Below are 25349 nucleotides of genomic sequence, written 5' to 3' on the forward strand. Positions count from 1 at the left end.
CGTCGACCCATGTCGTAGGCCACTTACAGGTTCTAAATTTCCTGTCTCGAACAAATAAAGTTACATCTTTGGTTCAGTTATAGCATTTTCCTATGGAGAAGAAATGCTGTTTTATTGTTGTTGAAATCAGAGAGACCCTTTTTTATTATTCCTTATTTCACCTTTGATTTTGTATGAAAGAACAACACTGAAAATTTTGGATACAATAGCATACAGATTTAAATTTAAAATTTACGGTCCTTGGACGGAGCCGATGTACCGCAAACTTTGTTACCATTCACGTTTATATATGAAGCAAGTGGATTTTCTAAAAAAAATTAATATTTAATAGAACTACAGTGAAAGCGCATGAAATTTGTGAGAGAAATGTTGATCCACCTTGCACAGTAGGCACGCTCTATTTGCTGTGTGTTTTGCTCCACTTCTCAATTTTTTTTGTGATTATTATTTTTTAAATATGTTTTATCACTTTATGTCTTATTGTACCTATATTTACTACAACACATGTTTGAAGTAATTTCATTAATTCAAAAAATCTATTTGAGATCATTATGAATATTATTATTTTTAGAAAATTAAAAACAACATATTATGTAATTATTCATATTTATATGTTGTATTTATTAACATTTTATGTTATTATATTGTATAAAATGACAAATCATTGTAATTAAATAATATACACTTTTTGTACTTATTAGTATTTATGTTATTATATTGTATCTAAAATACTAAAAATATATTAAAAATCATAAATCAATATAGCAAATTTTAATTTCTTTAATTTAATATAATATAATTTAATATGTATAGTATTCTATAATTTATTTATTTTAAATTGATATTTTTACTATATAAAATTTGATCCATATAATGTAAAATTAACGTTCTTTACAATATAAATATTTTATTTGTATTATCTGATCCGCTTTCACCATTCAACATATATTTTTAAAGCGTTCGAACCGCTTGATCCGCACTTGTACCGCCAAATCTGCTTGATCCGCTTTTGTTCTGCTTGATACGCTTGATCCGCTTGATCCGCTCCGCTCGATACGCTTTCTCCATTCGGAGCCGCAGTGTTCTTGTAGGATAATAGCGGTTCTCATGATTTTTTTTATATGTATCTGCTATACAAAATTTGAATTTAAATAATAATAAATCATATACGGTTTTTTTATTAAAGGAAAATAACGAACATTGAGCAAATCATCATATATACCATTGATGTGCATTTCGAGTGTTTCAACTGCGTTTTTTTTTTTTTTTTCTGTTAATTCATTTTAAAAAGGTTACAAACAGTAATAAATTATAAATTTTATCTACTGATATAATTTTTAATAAATTATGTTATTCTAAATCAAAGAGTTTAGTTTAAATTTAATAATTTTTATATTCGTAATTGGATCACAATAACATCGTTTGTTCGTTTCTAGGCTTTTATTATTTTTGGGACAAGTTTATCAATCTGTTTGATAACTCAGGTGATCCTATAGACTTTCTATACCCAAAAACTAATCCTGGAGCCCAGAAAACTATGTTAGATTTCGAATTCCGGTGACCAATGCTACTCAAACCCAGGTGGCGGAAACTTTTCTCTCCTTTACCACTGGACCAAGGCGACTTGGTTAAGTTTCGCCTATAGAATTGGTTAAGTTTCTCAATCTGACCCATACAAGTCCAAAATTTTCATCTCATATATGTATATGTTATAATAATTATCTATTTTAATTTAATATCAATATTTTAATATATTTAGTTTATATAAATATTTTATAATATATTAGTAATTTTTACTATGTAAATATTTGATCTGCATTTTTTAATCCGTTTTCACCATTCAAACATATTTTGGACCGCCAGAACCGCTTGATCCACTCTTGTTCCGCCAAAATTACTTGATCCGCATATGTTCTGCTTGATCCACTTGAACCGCTTGATCCGCTCCGCTAGAACCGCTTTCTTCATTCGGAGCCAAAGACTTAAGACTTTAGAAAATTGTGGTTTATCTCAATAAATAATTCAGTTATACGATAATATATAGAGAGACGTGTAAATGGAGTTTGATACAAATTTGAAATTCCTAAGCAATTTTTTCTTATATATATAGATAATTATACATTCCAAAATAGTAATTCCAGGACAGGTACATTTCCTTTTTTTCTTGTCTTGTGAATTAAGGAGAGGAAAAATTTCTTTTTATCCAAACAAAAAAAATCATTTCCTAAAAACCTCTCTTCGTCTGTTGGCAAAAACGACGCCGTGTTTCATAAGCCAATATCTTTCTATCTCCTCCGGCGTCCGTCCCGGGATCCTGCCGGCGATCAACTCCCACCTACGCGCCATGTAGGATAAACTAACAGTCAGTTTTAACGAAATTACACAAATACCCTTTATTCCGGTAAAAACCAAAATAAGTTTGTAATTCGGTTAAAATTCTAAGGAACCGAACCAAAATCGTATGATAATTTTCACTTGTTACATACAAACATGCTGTAATCAAAACAGAACCAAACTAGCCAAAATCAAGCAAACAACGAAATCGAATATGAGTTCTGTCATAAATTAAGAGTATGTTTTGCTAAAAAATCATATGAAAACAAAACAAAAACGAAATCTTGATGAGGTTTAAATATATAATTTGATCAACTAAAACGAAAAACAGGATCAGAAATCAGGTTGAAAACAGTCATTGACAGCTCTGTTAGGCCCAATAATATAATCGAAAAAACATAAATAAACGACCGACTTTATGTGATCAAAATCAAAGCAGATTCGACAAAACATGAAAGAACAAAAAAACGAAAGAAAGAAAAAATATTAGGAATAAGATGGATCGAGAGAGAAAGAGTCTCTGACCTGTCGCCAACGAGTTTATACATCTTCTTCCGACATCTTCACAGCTTCCCATTCGATACTACTCACCTCTGCGAAACAAACACACAAACAAAATCAGACTCAAACCGATCAGAGAGATATACATAGAAATAGTGAAACAGAGAGAAATCAGACCTTCGGAACAAGAAGCCTTGGCTTTACTCTGTCTCCGTCGTCGTTTATCCATTTTTTCCGTCTTGTCTGAACGAAACATCAACTAATCTGAAGACACGAAACACAGAGAGAGATAGAGAATAAAAATCTCGAGAAACAAGAAGAAATGATTTCCTCACGAGGGAAAGGATTAATAGCTTTTCTTTTTGGGTTCTTGGAAAGAAAGAGTGAGAGAGAGAGGGGCTCGAAAAGGAAAAGAAAATCAAACTGATTATTATATAACTGCGCATGTCTGATTTAATTCCTAGAATATTTATTTATTTAATACTGTATTATCATCCTCCATTATTTAAATAGACTGATTAATAAATGAATTAATTCGATTGAGCGAAAGAAAACGAATCTGTAAACTGTGTAGTTCACTGTGTGTGTGTTGCTTCTTCCAACGGCCTTTAGTTCATAAGAGAAAGAAGAACGACAGATACAACCATAACTACTTATTTTAAATCCTTTGACTTGCGGTTGTAAATTCCTCGTTTACAGACAGTTGGAGAAATAAATAGTAGTAGCTTCTCCTCTGGCTTTGACTTTCGAAATTACCAATTTGTCCCTTTTATGTGTTTTCGTTTGTAGTTTATTTGCTATTCTACATTAAATATAACTAACATTCTGTCAAAGCTAAAAATATAACTCTTCAACAATAACAAAAGTTATTTGTTGCAAGAAAACAACAAAAACAGTGACATAAATTTCAGGAGTTGGATTTGAAAGTTTGATATAAAGAGGAAAGTTTGGTAGGAGAGAACAGCACAATAGGAAAATAATATTATAATCAGACAAGAGGGTAAAAAAAGAAAATAGTTAGTTCGAGAACATATCTCTCTCTATGTATCTCTCATACTATATTCCTTTGGTCTGATGGTACTGTCGTCAAAAAGTGGGCACAACACCCGTATGGTTGTGCGTCTACTGGTCCGATGTCGATGTGGTCCGAAAACGTACTTGTTTTTCTTCATTAATTAAATATCTTTCATTACAAATATGCTTTAAACAGCATCTCGATACCGTTTTAATTACATATTTCAAGGTTTCATCTATTCATTTTTATATCACATATGGAATTTTTAGACTAAATGGAGTGAGACGAAAGAGCAAAGAAACACATTTGTTGTATACAAAGCTTTGACTCGCAAAAAAAGGCATGAATCAGACAACTATCTAACAACAATTATTTAGGACATGTGGTGGTTAAAGCTATTTAATAACCAAAAAAAGATTTTGTAGAATATATGAGATTAACCCTTTTCAATTTTCTAAAATGTTTTTTAATTTATTTATCTCTATACTATTAAAAGAGAAGTACAAATGAAAATGGGTCGGATTAAAATCAGAAAATTGACCCGAAATTCTGAAATCGGATCTTTGAAATTTTTTTGGAATATAAATTCGAATTAATAATGAAAAATCGAAATAAAATCAAATATTTATAGAAATCAAATAAATTCTGATTGTACTTATGGTAACTAATAATAAAAGCATATTCCAAACAATATTATACATTAATTACGTATAATAAATTTGTCCATATATTTTTAGGACTAATTCTATAACAATCAACGTTTTTGTCATTAATTTCGCTCATTTTAGCCAATTATCATTAATTGAAAGATATTTTACTTGCTTCTAAAGATTTCTAGAAAATTTATCACAAATAACCCATCTGTTTGTTTTTATTTTGGTCGTGTAAATTAAATAGATATTTTTAATTTGGTCATGTAAATTAAATAGATATGAAATCCATGTAACTAATTTTAATTTAATTAGATTAAATCGAAATTATGATGTTTTCATACTTATAGCTTACCAAAGAAGTTTAATTTTCAATTTATAAAGATTTATTGAATATGATTTTAGAATTATTCAACAAGATGATAAGTATTTATTAAATTTTGTGAATCATGAAAAATAATAATTAATTTTTAATCATTATACTTCATCTTTCAATCTCTCATCTAACAAATAAGATACATATTCTATTATTACTATGTCCAAACTTCATTTTGTTGTATGACTAAATAATATTCCCATTAGAACTGTCAAAGCGAGTTGATTCGTCCCGTTAAGTCCGTTTTGCGATAGACAAAAAATATTTTGACTTGTAGTTAGTCGGTCCGCACGACCCGCGGGTAGCATATATGAAATACAAACCCGTTCCGCGAATGTATGCGGATTTGCGGGATTGTCCATGGATTTAAAATACTACTAAAATAAATAAATAAATCAAAATACTATTAAAAGTTTGTTTAAATTACCACATGTTGAATAAATTATAATTTTATCAATAAATACTAATACGCGGGCTGATCCGCCTACCCGCGGATGAAAATCGATTAAACTTATGACCCACTGCGAATTAATCTATGTGGCCCGCTTATTTGCGGGTTTAATATATTTTCCCAAATCTGCCCCATAGTGAGATGATGTGGGCTCGACCCGCGGTTTTTGACCTATTTTGACTGCTCTAATTCCCATGAATAGTCTAATTTTAGAATTTTAAAACACAAAATTCTATTTTGTAAATCATAATTAATACGATGGGTATATTTATAAACAATTTTACATTTTCTCTATAATTCGTTATTATGAATATTTATAAGTATACTATACGATTCGTTCTACTAAAAAACACACACAATATTCAACGCAACGTATGTAAACCAATATTCTCCCGCGGTGGATCGCGGGTCCGATCCTAGTAAGATTTATATAAGATCTGCAGTGCGAAGGTGTGAGATACGTCTATATTCTATAAGATGAATAGCTGCTCTACTCTTTTCTTTTTTTGTGGTACATGTTATATTGTTATGATAAAATTGAAAAAGTTCAAATCTATGCATTTTTCATTGCTTGATTTAACCAGATTATAGAGAGAACTTGAATAACCAAAACAGTTTAAACTGCTGAAAGACCATAGAGATAAGTTGCATATATCTCGTAGATTATATGCTAATAAAAACAGTTATGTTGAATATAGATGGCTGCTACATGCTTGTTGATTTGTTATATGGGTTTTTTCATAAAGAAGTGGTTAAAATGTAATATGTCGGCCTAATAAGTAATGGGCCTGTTCAAAAGAAAAGATAATGGGCCTATTGATAATTTTAGTGTTATCGGCCAGCTTGAGCAGTTGAGCCCATACTTAAAAAGGCCCATGAATTTCTGGAAAAACGAAGAGTACTACTACAACACGCGTGACACGCACATCTAATACCAAAAAAAAAAAAAAAAAAGCTTATCAATCAATCAAAATCAAATCTTCAATTATAAAATTTGGTCGGTTTAAGAAGTGTTTACGTGGTTATCAGCGTTAACTTAGAATTGATTTACGAAAAGGCAAAAAATTATCAAAGTGTTGACTTGTGCTACCGTTTTTGCCCCTTTAAAAGTCTCAAATTCCAAGACGATAGTGGTCAAGTACCCTCCACGCTTCTCCTCTCTTTGATCGCCACGTGTTTACCACCGCTCTCGTCCGAATTTGTCAGCATCTGTGTGCCACGCCACGCGGCGGCCAGTTTTCCGACGTTAATTTCTCCCGTAATTATCACACGTGTCGTGTTTCAAATGGATACCAACTTTTTTTTCAAATGGATACCAACTTCGAGCTTATTTTATGGAGTTTTTAATTTAAAGTTTTGAATACTTTTTTAAAAAAACTCAGCGTTTTTTTATTGGCGGGTCCAGTGGATTAATGGAACTAACGTAATATAATTGGTGAATGAATATGTCTGTTTCATTGAACTCATGCGTTTCTATTAAAGAAGTCACGGTTTTTTTAATGAGTTCACGTGGTCAAGTGCTTAGCTCGTGAGTCGTGAGCCGGCTTCAGTTTTCATACTCAGCTTTATCACAACATTATTAGAGAGAATAATTCACTTTCATTGTATAAATGCCAAAAACAATTAATACCAACTTGTTTTGATAATTACAAAGTTACAAAATACAAGCAATCAGAGTTTTGAAGTTAGATTTCGTTTGAAACGTTCCAATTATCTTTTTTCGAGGAAAAGAAAAATACAACATTTTGGATTATATATGTCGAAAAGACTATACAAAAAGTTCTCTATAGAAACGACGAAAAAAATATTACATCTAATTTTTTTTTTTTGTCAATAACTTTATTAGATTAGCTTATACAAGCCAATTTGGGGGATATTGTTTACATAGGTAATTAGATGCGGTTGGGTACGAACATTTCGTGCCAGATTATCTGCTTTTGAATTTGCACGTCGAAAAATCAAAGATAAAGAGAAAAAATCAAACTCATCCTTGTCGCTCTGAATAGCCTCTAGATAGGTAGAAAAAGCTGGCCACTCCGTCGGGGAAGACACCATCTTCACCAGGTCTGAGCAGTCTGAATAGAAACTTACTTCGCGTTTGTCTTGGCCAATCATACATCTCATGGCCCAAACTAATGCTTTCACTTCTGTGTGTAGACATGTGAGACATCTAAATTTTTTATATATAGATAAATTAAATCATTTGTAAAGTATTAAGTAAAAAATTATTTTGTCACTATATATAAAGTAACTAGTAACTATAGTCCGATCGATCCGTTTCGTTAGAGTTTTCAATAGATAACTATATAAACTAGTACGGAAATAAAAACATTTTTTCGCAATATATATGTCTATGTCAGTGTATATTTATACAAAAGTTAATTAAAAAAATTAAAAGCTCATAAATAGGAGATCTTGTATGAAATGAGATATTCTTCTAATTTTTGAACCATTTTGTGTTAGAGAAAAATAAAGTGGTCCTGGAAACATATAAAATAAAAGAAAAAGATGCTATTCCTGGAGACTGAGAGTACAGTGGAGGTCCATGCCATCTCGTAACACTCAACAACTTGCCAAATTAGCTTTCACTAGCTGTTGTTATACATTCATTTCTTAATTTAAATCGGAATATTTATCAGCTTTAAACATTATATAACCAAAGCATAAACTTGATGCATCTTCTTAATTAGAAGGCGTTAACTTTTAGTTTAATCTCCGATTATAGTGATACGCTCCTTGCAAATAAAATATACAAGCTCTGAAAGTACTATATCTCGTGTGTTTTAGGGTTTAGGATTTAGGGTTTAGGGTTTAGGATTTAGGGTTTAGGGTTTAGGGTTAAGCCGAGCCAAGCTATTAAGTTGTACTGCTAAAGAGTTTCGCCGATTCTTTTAAGACTGACGAGATACTAAAAACTGAACTATATTCCCTATATAGTTAAACACCAAATTTAATTCTAAACTCAACCGTATTAAATGAGTAACGTACCATTACTTTAAAACAAGAAAAAAAAAAATCAAATTGAAACTAAACTAAAAATTCGGTATAATTATTTTTACTCAAAACATTGGAAATAGTTTTTTTTTTTTTTTTTTTTTTTTGTAAGTAAAGTGAAAAAGCACTCGAATAGTGTAACTACTAATATAAATTTTTGTTGCTGGTGAGATTCTTTTTTCCTCCTTCCCCAGCGGACGTCTCCGTCTCTTCTTCTGCTTCTAACAATTTTCATTCAACAGGACTTGTAAATTCTAAGCTTGCTTAGCAGATTAATGGCGTAGCAAAATCTTTATCCAACTCTGGCTGTTGATGTTTTCTTGTTTCTCATCCTACAAAAAGACCGCCGGATCTTGTTTCCCCGAACTTCTCCTACGCATCTTCTTCCGATTCCGTAGAGTTTGTGTCGTTTTTTAATTCCACTTGTTGTAATTTCTTGAAAAATTCGTGTTGTTTATACTAATTCTGAATCTTTAGAGGGCCCAAAAATTCGTCGAGAAATCTGTCTTGGAAGTGTAGCATTTTGGATTAAATCTCGAATTTAAGGTGAAACCACCTTGGATCTTCTCCATGATCTTTGTCGTGGACATTTTTTTTTTTAAAGCTTAGTAGATTCTCTAATATTTAATTAGAGAGCATCTATCTGTTCGTGTAGATATATATTTATTCAGCTTTATTGTTAGATAATGATTAATTATTGCACACAATATTATTGAATTTTCCTGTTGCTTTTCCCGGCTAGAATTTCAGCTATACTCTTCTTGCTAGATCTGTTAGATTTCTTTTATTCCTGAATTCCAGAAATGGTGAAAGTTTCTGGAGTTGGATTCATTTATTTTACATTGAATGTGTTTTTTTTTTTTTTTTTGATTTAGATGCAGACAGGACCATGTTGTGTTTTGGATTACTTGAGATTTACTATCTGAATAGTTCATCGTACTGATTTTTTTGTGAACTTCTTTGATAGAGTTAATAAGAGGATTGATGATGAACTATTCTTGTTTTGTGTGTATGGTAACTTTATGAATTAATTATTTATTACTTAGATTCTGCAGTTGTGTCTTCTTGATTCCTAAATAAATAAATAATGTTAAAGACTTCACTTTTCATGCTTCCTATCATTAGCAATGTCAAAGATGCTTCCTTTTTTTTAAAATCATTTTTCTTCTTACCTGCTGAATTAACAATTTATGTATATCCAGGTTTTGTATTTGGTCAACAACATCAGAAACATGCGTGCTCAGAAGTTGGAGTCCTATAGACTGTATTGTTGTGAACGTTGTTAAGGTGCATAGTTGTCATTGAAGGATGCACGATTTTTATATTCAGCTCTAATGAAGAACGAACAGGTTCGTCCTTAAGAGTGAAAATTGATTCTCTTTACTTTTGCTCTTCTCCAACTTGCCAAGCAACAATTGCCTGGTGAAGTGTTCTAAGTAAGCTATATATATCAATAACATCCAAGGATTAGGTCAACACTTAGATAGGAAGTGGAGCCATGATAGAAATTTCATTATTAAGATCAATTGATCCTTTCATAGTTATTGGTATGCTTGATTGTGAAGAAAGTTGTAGCTAAGAAGTGAAAAAGTAAAAGAGAGTTTTAATTGGATTACAGAGCACACAACAGTTGAAGTCTTCTTCTACCCAAGTTTCACTTGAGTCCCAAGGTGAACAAAAAGTTAATCAATCAATAGAAGCTCCTATACAAGATTCTGGTTCTGTATCTGCCTCAAGTAATGACGGTAGGAAAGTTTCAAGGCAAGATATTGAACTTGTAAGAAAAACTTTGCCACCTTCCCCTCTGTAGATACCTTCTTCTTGTAAGTATCAATCATTTGATAAAAAAAATCATGTTCTAAATGATTGTTGCAGGTCCAAAATTTGATAGAAAGATGTCTTCAGTTGTACATGAACAGAGATGAGGTCGTCAAGACACTCTTGACCCGTGCAAGGATTGACCCTGGTTTTACAACCTTAGGTATAGTCACTTTTACTATTCCATAACCTTTAGCAAAGTAACATTGTGTTAGTAACTTGCCACGTTCTTGTGAATTTAGTATGGCAGAAACTTGAAGAAGAAAACGAAGAGTTTTTCAGGGCATATTACATCAGGCTGAAACTGAAGAAGCAAATAGTTGTATTCAACTATTTGCTGGAGCATCAGTATCACCTCACGAAGTATCATGTACATCCGAAAGTTCCGCTGGTCCCGATGCAGAACGGTATTCATCCCATGGCATCTGGTAAGTCTGACTCCTTATATCACTTGCAAAGCAAACTTGTTGGTGTAGATGGTTCAATGAGTTGTTTGTGGTTGGTTTCAGTATTATTATAACACTAAATGTTTGCAGCGCAGTGAACAACATGCCCATGGGATACCCAGTACTACAACATCCTCAGATGCATGCTCAAGGTCATCCCCATCTTGATCCAATGAGCTGTGCAATGTCAAGCTGCCATGTGGTCAATGGAGTCCCTGCACCTGCAAATTTCCAACCAATCAGGATTAACTCAGGAAATGAGTAAGAACTTTGTACTTTTTTTTTGTTTTGCCAAATCAATGCTTTTTCTGGTGCTTTAGACTTAAAAACTATTTTTTTTGGGTGTAGTATGGTCATAGATACAACCATGGCTGAGCCAACTCCAATGATTCCACCAAACAGTGGTATGTCGGATATGCCAGTGAGTCCAGCTTCTGTGGCGTCAAGTGGACACTTTCCATTTGCTGCTTCAGACATGTCAGGGATGGGAATGGACACATCAGCTCTTGATTCTGCTTTCACATCTGATGTCGCAACTTCAGTAGGGTTGCAACTTGGATCAGATGGAGGAGCTGGAAATTCTAGAGACCCTCTCAGGCCATTTGATCAGATACCTTGGAACTTTAGTCTCTCTGACCTCACTGCAGATTTGTCAAATCTTGGAGGTAATAAGCTCTCTTTATCCAAAGCCATTGCGACTTTAGCTCGAAAAACTTTAACCATACGTTGGTAGATGCTCCATGTGATGTACTCCATAGAATGTTGCATATCAATGATCTTCTACATTGCAGATTTAGGGGCCTTAGGAAACTATCCCGGTTCACCTTTTCTTCCATCCGATTCAGAGATTTTACTCGATTCTCCTGAGCAAGAGGACATCGGTAAACAGTGATCAATTTTTATAAGAATGGTTTGAACATGGAGTGTTTCAAACTTGGTTTGCTTATAGATTTAAATGTTTCATGTTCTATGATCACTAACTAATATCTTCGTTTCTGTATCCCGTAGATGAATTCTTTGTGGATTCGGTTCCAGGACCTCCATGTTCACAGTCAGAAGAAGACAAGTCTTAATCAAGAATTCAAGATTATGATATTTGACAAGTCTTTATTTGCTTGTCTTAGTATCTTAGCAAGCAAGCAAGGTTTGTGCCGTCTCGCTATATTAGAGAAAACCTCCAAACGGATTTAAAGGTTTTCATGATCTCTTTTTTTCCTCTTCTAAGGTTAATGAGATAGACTTAGATTAATTTCTTAGTGTTCTTTATTGTACACCTTTATTTTGAGATTCTGCAAGCATGTAGAGACCAAATCATTGTATAATATCTAAGTATCTCCCAATACTCTATTTTCTTGTTGGATAGTTCATTAGTATGTATGGGAGTATCTCACTTTTTTCCTTCTAACAAATATTCCGTATTATAGAAATCTATAAAAGTCATTACATAATAAATAACTCGTGGAAATTGGTTTTGAGCTTTAAGGAATGATTGATCTTTTGTTTTTCACAAAGAGAGAATGATTGATTATTTTGTAAGGAGAAAATGACGTACTCAAAAATCAGAAAAAGAAATGACGTACGCCAAAAAAAAAAGTATAAAAGTCTCTTCAAGACTATCCACAAAACACCAAACCAGGATAAAAAAATTTGTATTTGGAATAGAAAAATCATTGATTTCGTATACAGGTAGACTAATCAACATTTGTGGATTCAGAATTTCATATACCGTGAATGCACATAATAAACTAGGTCCATAAAGTGAAAAAAATTACAAATATTAAGAGTATTGAGTCATCATAACTCATCATAATTATATGAAAAACAAAAAACAAAATGAGTGTTTGTTATACATCAAAATATTAGCGAATGACCATTGATATATAAAAAAAAATACTGAACATATTTAGGTAATATATTAAGTATATTATGGTAAGGACGACAATATATCCATATATAAGTTGAATTAGTAAATTACAAATATAGAAATCTTGTTTTCATATTTCATCTCAAGAAAAACCAAATTGGAATTGTAATTTTTAGGGTTGACTAACTCAGTCTTCGTCAAAAGTCAACTCAACTTTTTTATTTTTTTCTTTTCCAAAATTGATTATTATTGTATACTTGTCTTTTTCATGTGTTTCCCAGCCTCGTTTCTTCTTCACTTATTGTATAATTGTATTCTTGTCTTCAAAGTTGTACTATATCACTACCTACTTCGCCCAAATTAGAACATCATTATCTTCAAGAGTCTCTTTTTTCTTCATACTATTTCAAGAAAGAATTAAACTTCTTTTCCTTTTGATTTTTTCTGTCGGGAAGACTTTTAAGTTCCATTTCTTTTCCGGGAAACATCTTCGTTCATTTGTGTGCTCTAGTCGTCCCTCTCAACTCAAATCAAGGTTTTATTCTTTAGAAGTTTTATTCTTCATTTCGCAACTTTTTTGAACTTCAAACAGTTAAAATTACTCTGTTTTGTCAGCTTGCTCTTTTCGTGGTAGAAGGGTTTTAGTATAAACTGGATTTTATAAAACGTGGAAATAAATAAAAATTGAGATCGAATCTTTTCCATTTTTCCGAAGGTTCAAGAATCTGTGGAAGATAACAAGCAGATATGATGAATCCCCAAAGAAACAAATTCGTAAGGTTTGTATCAGTTCTTCCTTTTGATTAATAATTACGATTTTAAGAAGTGATCTTGATTCTAGTGTGTTGATCCAGGTTTAATGGAAATGATGAGTTTTCGACCAAAACTACTAGACCATCAGTAACTTCAGTTATGAAAACCGTTAGACGAGGCTTCGAAAAGGGGTCAGCGAAAATCAGAACCTTTAAGCAGCCCTTGAGCTTTCATTCAAAGAAGAATCAAGAAAACAAGAAGAAGAAGATACTAAGAGTGATGAATCCTAACGATTCTTATCTTCAAAACTGGAACAAGATTTTCTTGCTTCTCTCTGTTGTGGCTTTAGCCTTTGATCCTCTGTTTTTCTATATCCCCGTTGTGAACCCCGTGAGATTCTGTCTTAATCTAGATACGAAACTCGAGGCAATCGCTTGCATTTTCCGCACTTTCATCGACGCTTTCTATGTGGTTCACATGCTGTTTCAGTTTCATACCGGTTTCATCGCTCCTTCGTCTCGTGGTTTCGGAAGAGGAGAGCTTAATGAGAATCCTAAAGAAATCGCTATAAGATACCTCAGCTCATACTTTCTGGTTGATCTTCTTTCGATTCTCCCTATTCCGCAGGTAAAAATGTTTTCTCAAATCTGTTTTTCAAGATCTTGGTTACATATCAAATGAATCTTTAAAATTTTGATTTTCTTTGCAATTACAGGTAGTTGTTCTAGCTATTGTTCCAAGGATGAGAGTACCCGCGTCGCTGGTAGCAAAAGAGCTATTGAAATGGGTAATATTTTGCCAATATGTTCCGAGGATAGCTCGGATCTATCCCCTTTTTAAAGAAGTAACAAGGACTTCTGGTTTGGTAACTGAAACTGCTTGGGCTGGAGCTGCTTTAAACCTATTCCTCTACATGTTAGCTAGCCACGTAAGAAAAGAGTATTTTCATTGATTTCTTTGCACGACTTAGGTTATGTTCTGGGGCTAAAATAATAACGGTTAGAAAATTGCGAAAAATGGACAGGTTTTTGGGTCTTTTTGGTACTTGATTTCGATAGAAAGGAAAGATAGATGTTGGCGCGAAGCGTGTGCTAAGATAGTTGGATGCAGTCATGAAAAACTGTACTGTTCACCAACAGGGGAAGACAATAGGCAGTTTTTAAACGGTTCTTGTCCTTTGATCGATCCCGAAGAAATCTCAAACTCGACGGTTTTCAACTTTGGTATATTCGCTGATGCATTGCAGTCTGGAGTTGTGGAGTCTAGAGATTTCCCTAAGAAGTTTTTCTACTGTTTCTGGTGGGGTCTCCGCAATCTTAGGTATGTAACATCTAAAACTCTTACTATAGCGATTCCTTTACTTTTTGTTGTCTAATTAATAGATGAATCTTATCTTTTTGTGTATAGTGCTTTGGGCCAAAACTTGAAGACGAGTACCTTTGAAGGAGAGATCATTTTTGCGATTGTCATTTGTGTCTCTGGACTAGTCTTGTTTGCTCTTCTCATTGGAAATATGCAGGTAATTATTTCTCTTCTTCTTTGAGCTCAACCTCTTAAACAAGGAATCCACCATATTCTTAAATATTTCTGTGATTTGTAGAAATATTTGCAATCAACTACTGTAAGAGTTGAGGAAATGAGAGTGAAAAGGAGAGATGCAGAGCAATGGATGTCTCATCGGATGTTGCCAGACGATCTGAGAAAACGTATCCGTAAATACGAACAGTATAAATGGCAAGAAACCAAAGGAGTTGAGGAAGAAGCTCTTCTCTCTAGTCTTCCAAAAGATCTCAGAAAGGACATTAAACGCCATCTTTGTCTCAATTTGCTCAAAAAGGTAACCTTTTATTATTTTGTCCCATCACAACTATATATCACTAAATAACCAACTCTTCTTGAATTCACTGTTTTTGTTTTGTTTTGTTTCAGGTGCCTTGGTTTCAAGCTATGGATGATCGGTTACTAGACGCTCTATGTGCTCGTCTCAAAACGGTTCTTTACACAGAGAACAGTTACATTGTGCGCGAAGGTGAACCAGTGGAAGATATGTTGTTTATAATGAGAGGAAATCTAATAAGCACAACCACTTATGGTGGCAAAACTGGTTTCTTCAATTCGGTTCGCTTAGTTGCTGGTGATTTTTGTGGAGATCTTCTCACTTGGGCATTAGATCCTCTCAGTTCAAACTTCCCTATCTCTAGTAGAACCGTTCAAGCTTTGACAGAAGTCGAAGGCTTTGTTCTCTCAGCTGATGATCTCAAGTTTGTTGCTACTCAGTATCGCCGCCTCCATAGCAAGCAACTCCGACACATGTTCAGGTAAGACTTTCAATTGAAAAAATGCATGCTGAGTTAATCATAAACATATTGAATATTGAGGACCTATTGTATACATATCTAGTGTCTCAAGTTACCTTCAACATAATAACCCTGTCTTTTTATCATCTACCTTGTATCTTGTATCCCAAGTTACCTTGAATTTTGTAACCTAAACAACTTTTTGTCTCCAGGTTTTATTCGGTGCAATGGCAGACATGGGCAGCATGTTTTATACAAGCAGCATGGAAGAGACATTGTAGAAGGAAGCTCTCAAAGGCTTTACGTGAAGAAGAAAGCAAACTACATAACACTCTTCAGAACGATGATTCAGGAGGCAATAAGCTTAACTTAGGTGCTGCGATTTATGCGTCGAGGTTTGCTTCTCATGCTCTGAGGAATCTAAGGGCGAATGCAGCAGCACGCAACTCTAGATTTCCTCATATGTTATCTTTGTTGCCTCAGAAACCAGCCGATCCGGAGTTTTCTATGGATGGAACCTAATTGTGTATAGTTGACTCTATCTCTATGTAATGTGATCGCTAGTGATTTTTTTGCAAATAATTATGTAACCAGTAAAGATCTTTATGTGAAATAATCAATAGGAAAATTTCTTAAAGAGTTTAATAAAAAAAAAAACAAAAACACTAGAAAGTTTCTAATTCCTAATAAGGAAAAGGATTCTCATTAAAGCATTCTCATTAAAAAAAAAAAAAAAAAGCATTCTCATTAAACATTGTTTTTTATGAAAAAAAGGAAATAAAGCCATCGAAAGAAAAGGAAATTGAAATAAGGAAACATATATCCTCCAACGGCTCTATTGTAATCTCTTGTGTATAAATAATACATTCATGATCAATAATACCTAATTAACACTTTGCTTCTTCTATTTCTTCCTTGAGAGAGAAATATCAAAATTCTCTCTATTTCTCGCTTCTTCTTCGAATGTCTTTATACAGAAACTCTTTGAATTCCGATGATCCAATTAGATTGATCGGCGATATTGATGATCACTATCTCAGCCTTAAACGCTTCACTATTATCTCTTTCTCTGTTAATCGCGTCCTTTTGTTGTAGTCGTCGGATCTGCTATTGCTCCTTAGGGTTTTCTCGTGGAGCCAATGCGAAAGAGGAGTTTTTGAAAGAGGTTAATCGAGTGGAGGAGTTTCTCAAGGATCCTTGTGTTTCTTCCAAGGTTTTCAATGGAGATACCGTTCAGGTTAGGGTTCCTAAGGTAGTTCCTGCTCCTCAGACGGCTTCGATTTTGGGGGTTGGAATGGAGATGGTGCTATTGGTTCTGGAGTTGATGAATTGGCGGAGGAAGCTTCTGCTCAGAAGAAACGTGTTGCTCTTCAGAGACAAGCTGCTGTTACGGTCGAAGCTGCTGAGGATTATGCTCGTAGGTTTGAATCTGGGGTCATAATTGCTTTTGCTCTTAGGAATGAGAGTGTTATAATTACTGGGATTAGCTTGTGCCCTAAAAGATTGATTCTTCAGTTCATATGAATGAATTTAATTCGTTTATGTGAATGCCCTTACTTGTTTCAGTCATTTCTGTGTCAATCCTGACAATTTAATTGGATGGAATTGGTTTACTGCAATTATTGCTTTGCTTTTGGGACCTTTAAAGGGAATCTTCGCTACTTAAGAAGGAGCAAGAGCTGCTTGTTGCTGAAGAAACAGTTGCCAGCAAGGAATCTGTGAGTTTACTTGTTCAATCCGACCAACCTTGTAGTTATCATTCATACTTTTAGTTTTGTTTAATGAAAATGCTTTTTAACTTTCAATACAGGAGGAACTAATTCAGAACGTCTTAGCAAATCAAGAAAGAAAAGGATATAACAGAGAAGTCCTATAACCTTGAAGAGAAAGAGAAGAATTTGATTGCTACAGAGAAAGATATTAAGACAACTCTGCTGGAGAGTGAGATGGAACGGCTTAGAAAATTATAAAATGGGAATTGATGATATGTGAACAAGTTTCTGAACAACCACGACTCCTGAGGAATTCAGGATTTCACGACCACCAGTATCTTTTCTTTCTTACTTTTTTTTTAATCATAAATCATAATAATTTTGATTTTTAAAAAATAATAAAGATTTTTACCAAAATTTTTAAAACATTTAACACTTAAATTTTAAAAAAATAATTAATAAATTTTAACTAAAACCATCTTAGTTTCACTATTATTTTTTTAAAATTAGTTTAAGTGTTCAATTTTAAAAACGTCGAAAACTAACCGCGCCTAGGCAACCTATCCTTAGTTGGTCCGTAAGCTTTGGTGTTCGAAGTTCGGCATGTTTTCACGTAATATAGATTAACACGTAAACTAATTTTTAAAAATTAATAATGATTTTCACTAAATTTTTTAAACAAATCTAAAATTTAAAACTGTAAGAAAATAATTAACAATTTATAACTAAAACAATGTTAATTTTAGTATTACTTTTTAAAAATTAGTTTAAGTGTTCAATTTTTAAAACGTCGAAAACAAACCGCGCCTAGGCATCCTGTCCTTAGTTGGTCCGTAAGCTTTTGGTTTTCGAAGTTCGGCATGTTTTCAAGTAATAGAAATTTAACACTGAAACTCATTTTTAAAATTAATTATGATTTTAACTAAAATTCAAAACAAATTTAACACTTAAACTTTAAGAAAATTATTATTAATTTTTAACTAAAACCATGTTAATTTCACTATTACTTTTCAAAAATTAGTTTAAGTGTTAAATTTTAAAAACGTCGGAAATAAACTGCGTCTAAACATTCTATCCTTAGCTGGTCCGTAAGCTTTGGTGTTCGAAGTTCAGCATGTTTTCACGTAATAGAAATTTAACACTTAAAATCATTTTTAAAAAATAATAATGATTTTCACTAAAATTTAAAACAAATTAAACACTTAAAATTTTAAAAAATAATTAATAATTTTTAACTAAAACCATGTTAATTAAAATAATGATTTAGTTAATTTGAATCGACTCATAACAATTTTTTGAACATTAAATGGTACCAAATGGGGAAGTTGTAAAAAGAAATTGGGTATTTTGTGAATATTGTTGAAAGTTGGAGGGGAAAGAGTGAGACTGCAGAGCCCCCACGTAGACTTGAGAATCCTTAAGGTTGGGTATTTTAAGAGAATCAAAAATTCAAACGAAATAATGGAACTAAATAACTGGTTTTTATTACTAATAAAATATCTTTATATCAAATATGAATTTACCCATTAGAAAACCGAACAAACCAAAGTACATTATAAAATTAGTTTTATCATTGATATATAAAATAAACAGAAGATTTAGATTATATTTAAAGACATAGCTAAGAGTGTTTACTTGAGACGGTAGACTTAGGTCTTATCTCTCTATTGGTGGTCCGGCTTGGCATCACTCTCGAATTGAAGAGGAACAACGTGTGTGTTTAGTCTTTTTGTGACTTACAATTGGGTCTATGTGTGTTGACTGTTGACAGCCTAGCTAACGCTTAAAGATTTTTTGAACATTCAATGGTAGCAAATGGGCAAGTTGTAAAAAGAAGACAAGTAGAGAATATTATTGTAAGTTCGAGGGAAAAGAGTGAGACTGCAGATGCCCCACCGTAGACTTTACTTTCTCAAGTCCGTTTAGCTCATCACTCTGAAAAGTCTGCATCCACAGTCTTGGTTAAAGCTTGGAACATCGATTAGCCCACCATTTCTCACTGCCACAGCCATTTTTCATTTTCTCTTTCTCTCATTGCAGATTGACATATACAACCATGTATTAATATTACAGGAGGAATAAATTTGACAGGTAGCTTGATGAACTAGTTTAAAATAGCTTCAATGTCTACTATTTTTATTTTTATTATTGGTTGTAGTGATCATATCTTGTTGATACAGGCTTAATCATACTAGGAATTTGGCGAGTTCTGTTGATGGAAAATTCAAAAGTGGTAGAGGACGCTTGAAGAAATTTTACCGGAAGATGAAAACACTCGAAAACTGGAGGAAGACTGTCTTGTTAGCTTGCGTGGTTGCTTTGGCTATTGATCCTTTGTTTCTCTTTATCCCTTTGATTGATTCTCATAGATTTTGTTTCACTTTCGACAAGACAGTTGTGGCAGTAGTTTGTGTCATTCGTACTTTAATTGACACATTCTATGTCATTCACATCATTTATTATCTTATAACCGAGATTATTGCTCCTCGTTCTCAAGCATCTTTGAGAGGCAAGACTGTCGAGCATTCTAAGGATACTATGAAAACACGTCTCCTCTTTCGCTTCATGGTTGACATTTTCTCTGTTCTCCCCATTCCTCAGGTATTCCTCAGGTATTGATCTCTTAGTTTTGTGACATCTACTTTTCCATGGTGCATTAATCTTTTTATTAGAAGATATGTGCGATGCAAAATTGTAGGTGGTGGTTGTCACTCTCATTCCACGATCTGCCTCGCTGGTGTCAGAGGAAATACTGAAATTGATTATACTTTGTCAATATTTACCAAGGATCATTCGTATGTATCCGCTTTACAAAGAAGTGACAGGAGCCGTTGGTACGGTAGCAGAATCAAAGTGGATTAATGCAGCTTCTTTAAACTTTTTCCTTTACATTCTGCACAGTTATGTAAGTCTTTGCTCTTGATCCCACCCACTGTTGTTGTTTCGTTATACGGGTACGTACGGCAACAAAAATGGTTACAACTGTGATGATGGCTACTAGGTGATTGGGGTTTTTTGGTACGTGAGTTGAATAGAAAGGAAAAGCAAATGTTGGCGTGCCGCGTGTGCTAGGACATCCGGCTGCCATCATATCTCAGGAATCTGATTTGTAAACGAGGTGGCGGAGACAACAGTCGTTTCCTGAACAAGTCATGCCCATTAATCGACCCTGACAAAATCACAAACTCCACAGACTTCGACTTTGGTTTGTACATTGATGCATTGAAGTCAGGGGTGCTAGAGGTGAAACCAAGGGATTTTCCGAGGAAATTCGTCTATTGCTTTTGGTGGGGTCTCCGTAATATTAGGTAATCTCTATGCTGTGACATTCCTAGTAGACATATCCATCCATTGCATAGATTAACCCGCTCTTTTAACAATTACAGTGCTTTGGGCCAAAACCTGCAGACAAGCAACTCTACAGGGGAGATTATTTTTGCTATCATCATATGTGTCTCTGGTTTACTCTTGTTTGCTGTGCTCATTGCAAACGTTCAGGTTAGAACTAGAGTTTGATCTCATAAATTAAAGCTGATTCTTAATAGATTTTTTTTGGTGATCACACAAGTACTTGCAAGCATCTACAATTAGAGAAAAAAAAGAAAGGATAAAAGAAATGGAGGAGGAGAAAAAGGAGAAAAAGAAGATTATGAGAGACACTGAAAAATGGATGTCCTATCGGGTGATACCAGAATGTTCCAGAAGACCTCAGACTCGAAACCCAACGCTATCTTTACTTGGATACGTTAAAGCGTGTAACCTCCCTTTTCGTGCGTGATTAATGATCCCTGTATCTCCCAGAAATAATAGCTTTTTCACCTCTCAGGTTCCATGGCTTAGCTTCATGGATGATGGTTGGCTACTAGAAGCTGTGTGCGACCGGGTGAAGCCTGTGTTCTACTCAGCGGACAGCTACATAGTGAGAGAGGGGCACCCAGTTGAAGAAATGCTGATTGTAACGAGAGCTATGTTGGAAAGTAGTACAACCGGATCTCATGAAATAGGTGGCCGCGGCTACAATTGTTGTTTCCTCGAAGCTGGTGACATATGTGGAGAACTTCTCTTCAATGGTTCTCGCCTTCCCACCTCAACCAGAACCGTAATGACTATGACTGAAGTTGAAGGCTTCATTCTCTTGCCTGATGATGTCAATTTTATAGCTTCTCATTTAAATGTCTTTCAACGACAGAAACTCCAACAAACATTCAGGCAAGTTTCGAACCAAAGTAGCACTAGGGATTTTTTTACTACCTTAAACAAACTACAAGACTCAAATTCCCCCTTTTTGGGCAATGGCCATCCATTTTTCAGGTTCTATTCAGAGAAATGGCAATCATGGGCAGTATTCTTCACTCAAAGGGCATGGAGGGAACATTGCAAAAGGAAGCTTTCTAAGATCTTACGCGCCAAATGAGACAACGAGAACATTCCACAAGGCACGCAACTCAATCTTGCATCAACGTCCAAAGCTTTGCAAAATCGACGGAAAGATACAACTGATTGTTCCAGTTCTCCTGATATTTCACCTCCCGTACCTTATAAACCAGCCGATCTCGAGTTTGCCAAGGATGAAGCATAGTGTACACAAAGAAGGAAGTGAAGACTATGCCCAATCATTTGGCAATAACTAGAGAGTTGTAGGGCATGGAGATAACTTGGTCGATTGCTGTTTCTAGGTCAAGTCTGCTTTAAGAGATGGTTCAAAATAGCTACAATAAGTTGTACATAAACAGAGTATTCAAGTCAAATTTGATTCAAAGACAAAGACACATAGACTATAAGAAAGCAAAAGAAGTTTCACTTCTTGTCTTTCTTCTTCACCACGTCAATAAATTCTCTCATCAGACTTATCAATCTCCCCATGATCTTTTGCTGCTCAGAGACCGTTGTTACTGTAACATGTGGCCACCCCAGGATGCTTCTCAACTTTACTATCTGATTGGACCTCAACACTATTTGAGTGGAAAAAAGTGTTTTAGATTGAACGAGAGAGACATAGAAAAAGATAAAGAGCTTAGTGGTTAAGGAAGATGTATATTGTGAATTATAAGAGTTTATCTACAGAGAGAGACAGAGAGGGACTTACTTAGGTATAATGTGGATACACAGATCCTAGATGTGATCATGTAAAAGTACATTGCCTGCAGAAACAGAAAACTGAGACATATCACTACAAGATTCAAGACAATGTATAAGATCAAAGCTCAACTAGTCCAGCTTTACCGGTTCATATTCAAATGTAGCTTGGAGCACAACAAAGATAATGGGAAATAAAGGGAGTCTCTTCATGCTGGGTAAAAGATTTGTCCGCTTAGTGTGGATCTATCATAAATGAAATTAAAATATATCAAAGTTAGTTTGGATTATGTATCAAACAACATTTCTGTTTTTTTACTGTGAACACTATATTAAAAAAATCTTTAGACCTCTGATGAGAACCAGAAAGTGAAGCCTGCCAGTAGAGGGAAGATGTATAGGCTGTCTGAAGTTGAAAGTTCAGGGATTTTCTTAGCCATGGTCGTTATCTGTTTCCAACGTAAAGAGGGAGTCAATAGGCAAGAGCCAAAACACTAGAGCCAAAGAAACATTATCTTTGAGTTTTACCCCAATCAGGAAGCTGATGTAGACGAATGCATCAGGAACAAGTAGAGCAAAGAAATCCAAGCAACCGTCTTCGAATCTGGTGTGATAATTAATCCTCAGAGAAGAAGTTAGAGCAAGTCAGGGAGAGACATGACATTGTGTAAGAAAACTTACCTTTTCGTCAACTCTGCTTCCCATTTTTTGTATTTAGCTACATTTTCACGATTACCGACCTGAAAATTGTTTTTAACTGTGCTCAGCTAAGTTTGAAAAGATTTCAAAAGAGCTAATAAGGACAATGTACCTTTTTAATTCTCTTCACGGTCTCAATGGACCTAGTCAAACTCTAGTATACAAAATGTAGAATTATGTAAGAGTTCAAGAGCAACAAGATTTAGGAACAAAAGGAAAAAACTTGTAAAAGAAAGCATAAGAAACTAACTTGTAGTTCCAGAGCTTGTATCTGAACCCGCATAGAAACTGGTGACATGAGTACACTAACCAGAAAAGCCGTAAGAACAATCGACATCGACCTATAAATACAAGAGTAGAAACCAATCACTGAACTAAAACCTTAAGAAATCATCAAGCAATAACAAACATAAAGTCCAACCAATATAATCAATGTTACCAATTAAAGCCAGTAAGCTCATGGATTCCATTAATCACATACTGCACGAAGTCCCCAGGGAAAGAAAATTTCTCAATTGCTGCAGTACACTCATCTATAGTAGAGACATTAGTGGCCATTGCTTCCACGGATTTCTCAGAAACAAGATCCTCAACAACATTTCCAAAAGCATCAATCTTTGAACACAATTCTTCTGGTTTAGAAGACATGTGTCTACATAGCAACAATACTCCAGAAAAACCCATTGGTTGAACAAAAGACATTTTCCTTCTATCTTCAAAGAAAACTTGCCTGTGAAAGCTACGAATCAGAAGATTTGATTCCGGGAAAGTGGATTCAGTAAAATCTTTGATATGATGATGAAGAACAACAGGCCTTGAGGTCATGTAGCTGAAGAATTTTGGGTAAAGACTTCTCCTTGAGAAGCTACGAAGACAAGCCATTTCTAGAGGTATAATTTTGAACAAAGAAGTAAACTCTCAGCTCAAGAAGAAGAAAAATTGCAACTTGGGATCGCGAGTTGGTGATTTCTTACACGAATCTAGACAAAGAGACACATTTGAACCAGAGAATTTTCCCCAAATTTCAAAACGAAACAGAAACCCTAAAGTTTCCACAAGATAAAGAGACACATTGGTTCCCCCATTTGAAGCACGCAAAAGAAATGATTTTCACAAATTCGTAACTCTTCGTACTCTGCTTTCCGCCATTTTTCTGCACTACTTTCCATTTTTGGGTAGCCTAAATTGGGCTAATAAAGCCTAATGATTAATGGGTTTTAAGGCCCATTAAGGTTAGCTAGACGAAACGCTACGTTTTTGTCTTTCGTTTTAGTTTGTCAGATGAAACGATGCGTTTTGTTTGCGATGGTCAGGTAGAGGAGACAGATACGCGAAGTCCCTGGACCCTGTTCATCTATAATTTGGTGTCGTACGTGATGTAATGTTATAGTTATAGACTTATAGTTAGTATATGGGTGATTTGTCTGGCTTTTCTAATTATCACTTTGTGAAATATAATCTTTGATTGAGTAGCTTTTTCGAGTTTTCTATTTGGTTAGGGACTTAGGAGTTGGTCGATGAAATTCTAACTAGCTAGCTTTTCGATATAATTTTTTTTTTGGCAAGTTATGATATATTTATATACGATGAACTTGAAACAATAATTGTCTCAATGTACACCAAAGAAAAGAAAAAGAAAGAAAGCAAAAAACTGTCTTGGTTTGTCCTTTGACGTACCACTGACGAAGGTCCGATAGTCCTTTACCTGCTACAACAAATACAACGGATGTAATTTGCCTGATAAAGTTGACAAGTAAAACTACAGTGGCAAGCTTACGAGAGACCAAAAAAAAAAAAATAGAAACTTTAAATTTAATAGTCTATTATTATAAAAAATTATTATCTTAAGAATATTTGCGCAAGATATGGAATAAGAAACCCAACACAAGAGTATAAATCTTTCGGCTGTGCAGTACATCATCTCCTCTTTTTTAGCATAAAGATTATAGTAGATGATTGCGTGAATTATCGCGAACATCAATTTCACCCCCCAAAATTCCATAATAATTGTTGCATTAAAAAATATTAAAAGATTCACTAACATATTGGGTAACTCCAACAGTGGAAACGAAAAACAAATTTTTTTGCTACACATGAGTTTTTGAGTTAGCCAACCACACCACATTGAGATGGTTGTCCATAAGTTGGAAAAGATGTTCTAGAAAATCTGATTCCCTCATCCGTGGAAGCATGTCTTCTTGAGTTTTCTCTACTATCTCCTCCACTAAAGATTTTTTGTAATAGACTTCTCTGGACATCATACCTTCAATAATGGAAGCAGTGCGTCCTCTCTTCGTTCATTGTAACAGAAGTCTCGTCGAAAAGATCAGCGTTCGAGTTGTCTTCACCAGAATTTGTAGCAT

At 34.2% G+C, this 25349-nt stretch overlaps 4 protein-coding genes and 1 pseudogene across 5 annotated transcripts; 3 read left to right on the top strand and 2 right to left on the bottom strand.

Annotated features, from left to right (window-relative positions):
- Positions 1 to 2071: 2071 nt before the first annotated feature.
- LOC9318128 (transcription factor CPC) lies at positions 2072 to 3606 on the bottom strand. The gene is given in 4 exon segments (XM_021027809.1): positions 2072 to 2335; positions 2860 to 2883; positions 2885 to 2927; positions 3013 to 3606. Coding segments are annotated over 4 exon segments (264 nt in total). The 5' UTR covers positions 3092 to 3606; the 3' UTR covers positions 2072 to 2217.
- Positions 3607 to 8473: 4867 nt separating this feature from the next.
- On the top strand, positions 8474 to 11990 carry LOC9318129. 2 transcript variants are annotated; one of them, XM_021028965.1, is made up of 10 exons: positions 8475 to 8720; positions 8799 to 8867; positions 9524 to 9670; positions 9940 to 10098; positions 10197 to 10302; positions 10382 to 10567; positions 10681 to 10846; positions 10934 to 11250; positions 11377 to 11466; positions 11594 to 11990. In XM_021028965.1, exons 3-10 carry the CDS (start codon positions 9656 to 9658, stop codon positions 11656 to 11658), a joined length of 1104 nt encoding a protein of 367 aa, XP_020884624.1. In that variant the 5' UTR covers positions 8475 to 8720; positions 8799 to 8867; positions 9524 to 9655; the 3' UTR covers positions 11659 to 11990. The 2 variants fall into 2 exon arrangements, with proteins under 2 accessions (XP_020884625.1, XP_020884624.1); XM_021028966.1 differs by having other exon boundaries at positions 8474 to 8867; positions 11377 to 11495.
- Positions 11991 to 12795: 805 nt separating this feature from the next.
- On the top strand, positions 12796 to 16136 carry LOC9316307 (probable cyclic nucleotide-gated ion channel 3). The gene is made up of 9 exons (XM_002880194.2): positions 12796 to 12984; positions 13165 to 13228; positions 13304 to 13829; positions 13918 to 14130; positions 14227 to 14522; positions 14610 to 14721; positions 14803 to 15039; positions 15132 to 15520; positions 15712 to 16136. Exons 2-9 carry the CDS (start codon positions 13197 to 13199, stop codon positions 16019 to 16021), a joined length of 2115 nt encoding a protein of 704 aa, XP_002880240.1. The 5' UTR covers positions 12796 to 12984; positions 13165 to 13196; the 3' UTR covers positions 16022 to 16136.
- Positions 16137 to 19107: 2971 nt separating this feature from the next.
- LOC9316308 lies at positions 19108 to 21976 on the top strand (annotated as a pseudogene).
- On the bottom strand, positions 21881 to 24112 carry LOC9316309 (mitochondrial inner membrane protein OXA1-like). Its single transcript, XM_021028918.1, has 9 exons — positions 23426 to 24112; positions 23237 to 23327; positions 23099 to 23140; positions 22969 to 23027; positions 22816 to 22891; positions 22638 to 22736; positions 22435 to 22533; positions 22298 to 22352; positions 21881 to 22163 (listed from the first exon to the last, which is right to left on the bottom strand). The coding sequence occupies exons 1-9, from the start codon at positions 23866 to 23868 to the stop codon at positions 22009 to 22011; spliced, it is 1119 nt and encodes a 372-aa protein (XP_020884577.1). The 5' UTR covers positions 23869 to 24112; the 3' UTR covers positions 21881 to 22008.
- Between the last annotated feature and the right edge of the window lie 1237 nt (positions 24113 to 25349).

The sequence above is a fragment of the Arabidopsis lyrata genome (assembly GCF_000004255.2).
Source record: "Arabidopsis lyrata subsp. lyrata unplaced genomic scaffold ARALYscaffold_4, whole genome shotgun sequence".
In the NCBI taxonomy this organism is placed as follows: domain Eukaryota; kingdom Viridiplantae; phylum Streptophyta; class Magnoliopsida; order Brassicales; family Brassicaceae; genus Arabidopsis; species Arabidopsis lyrata.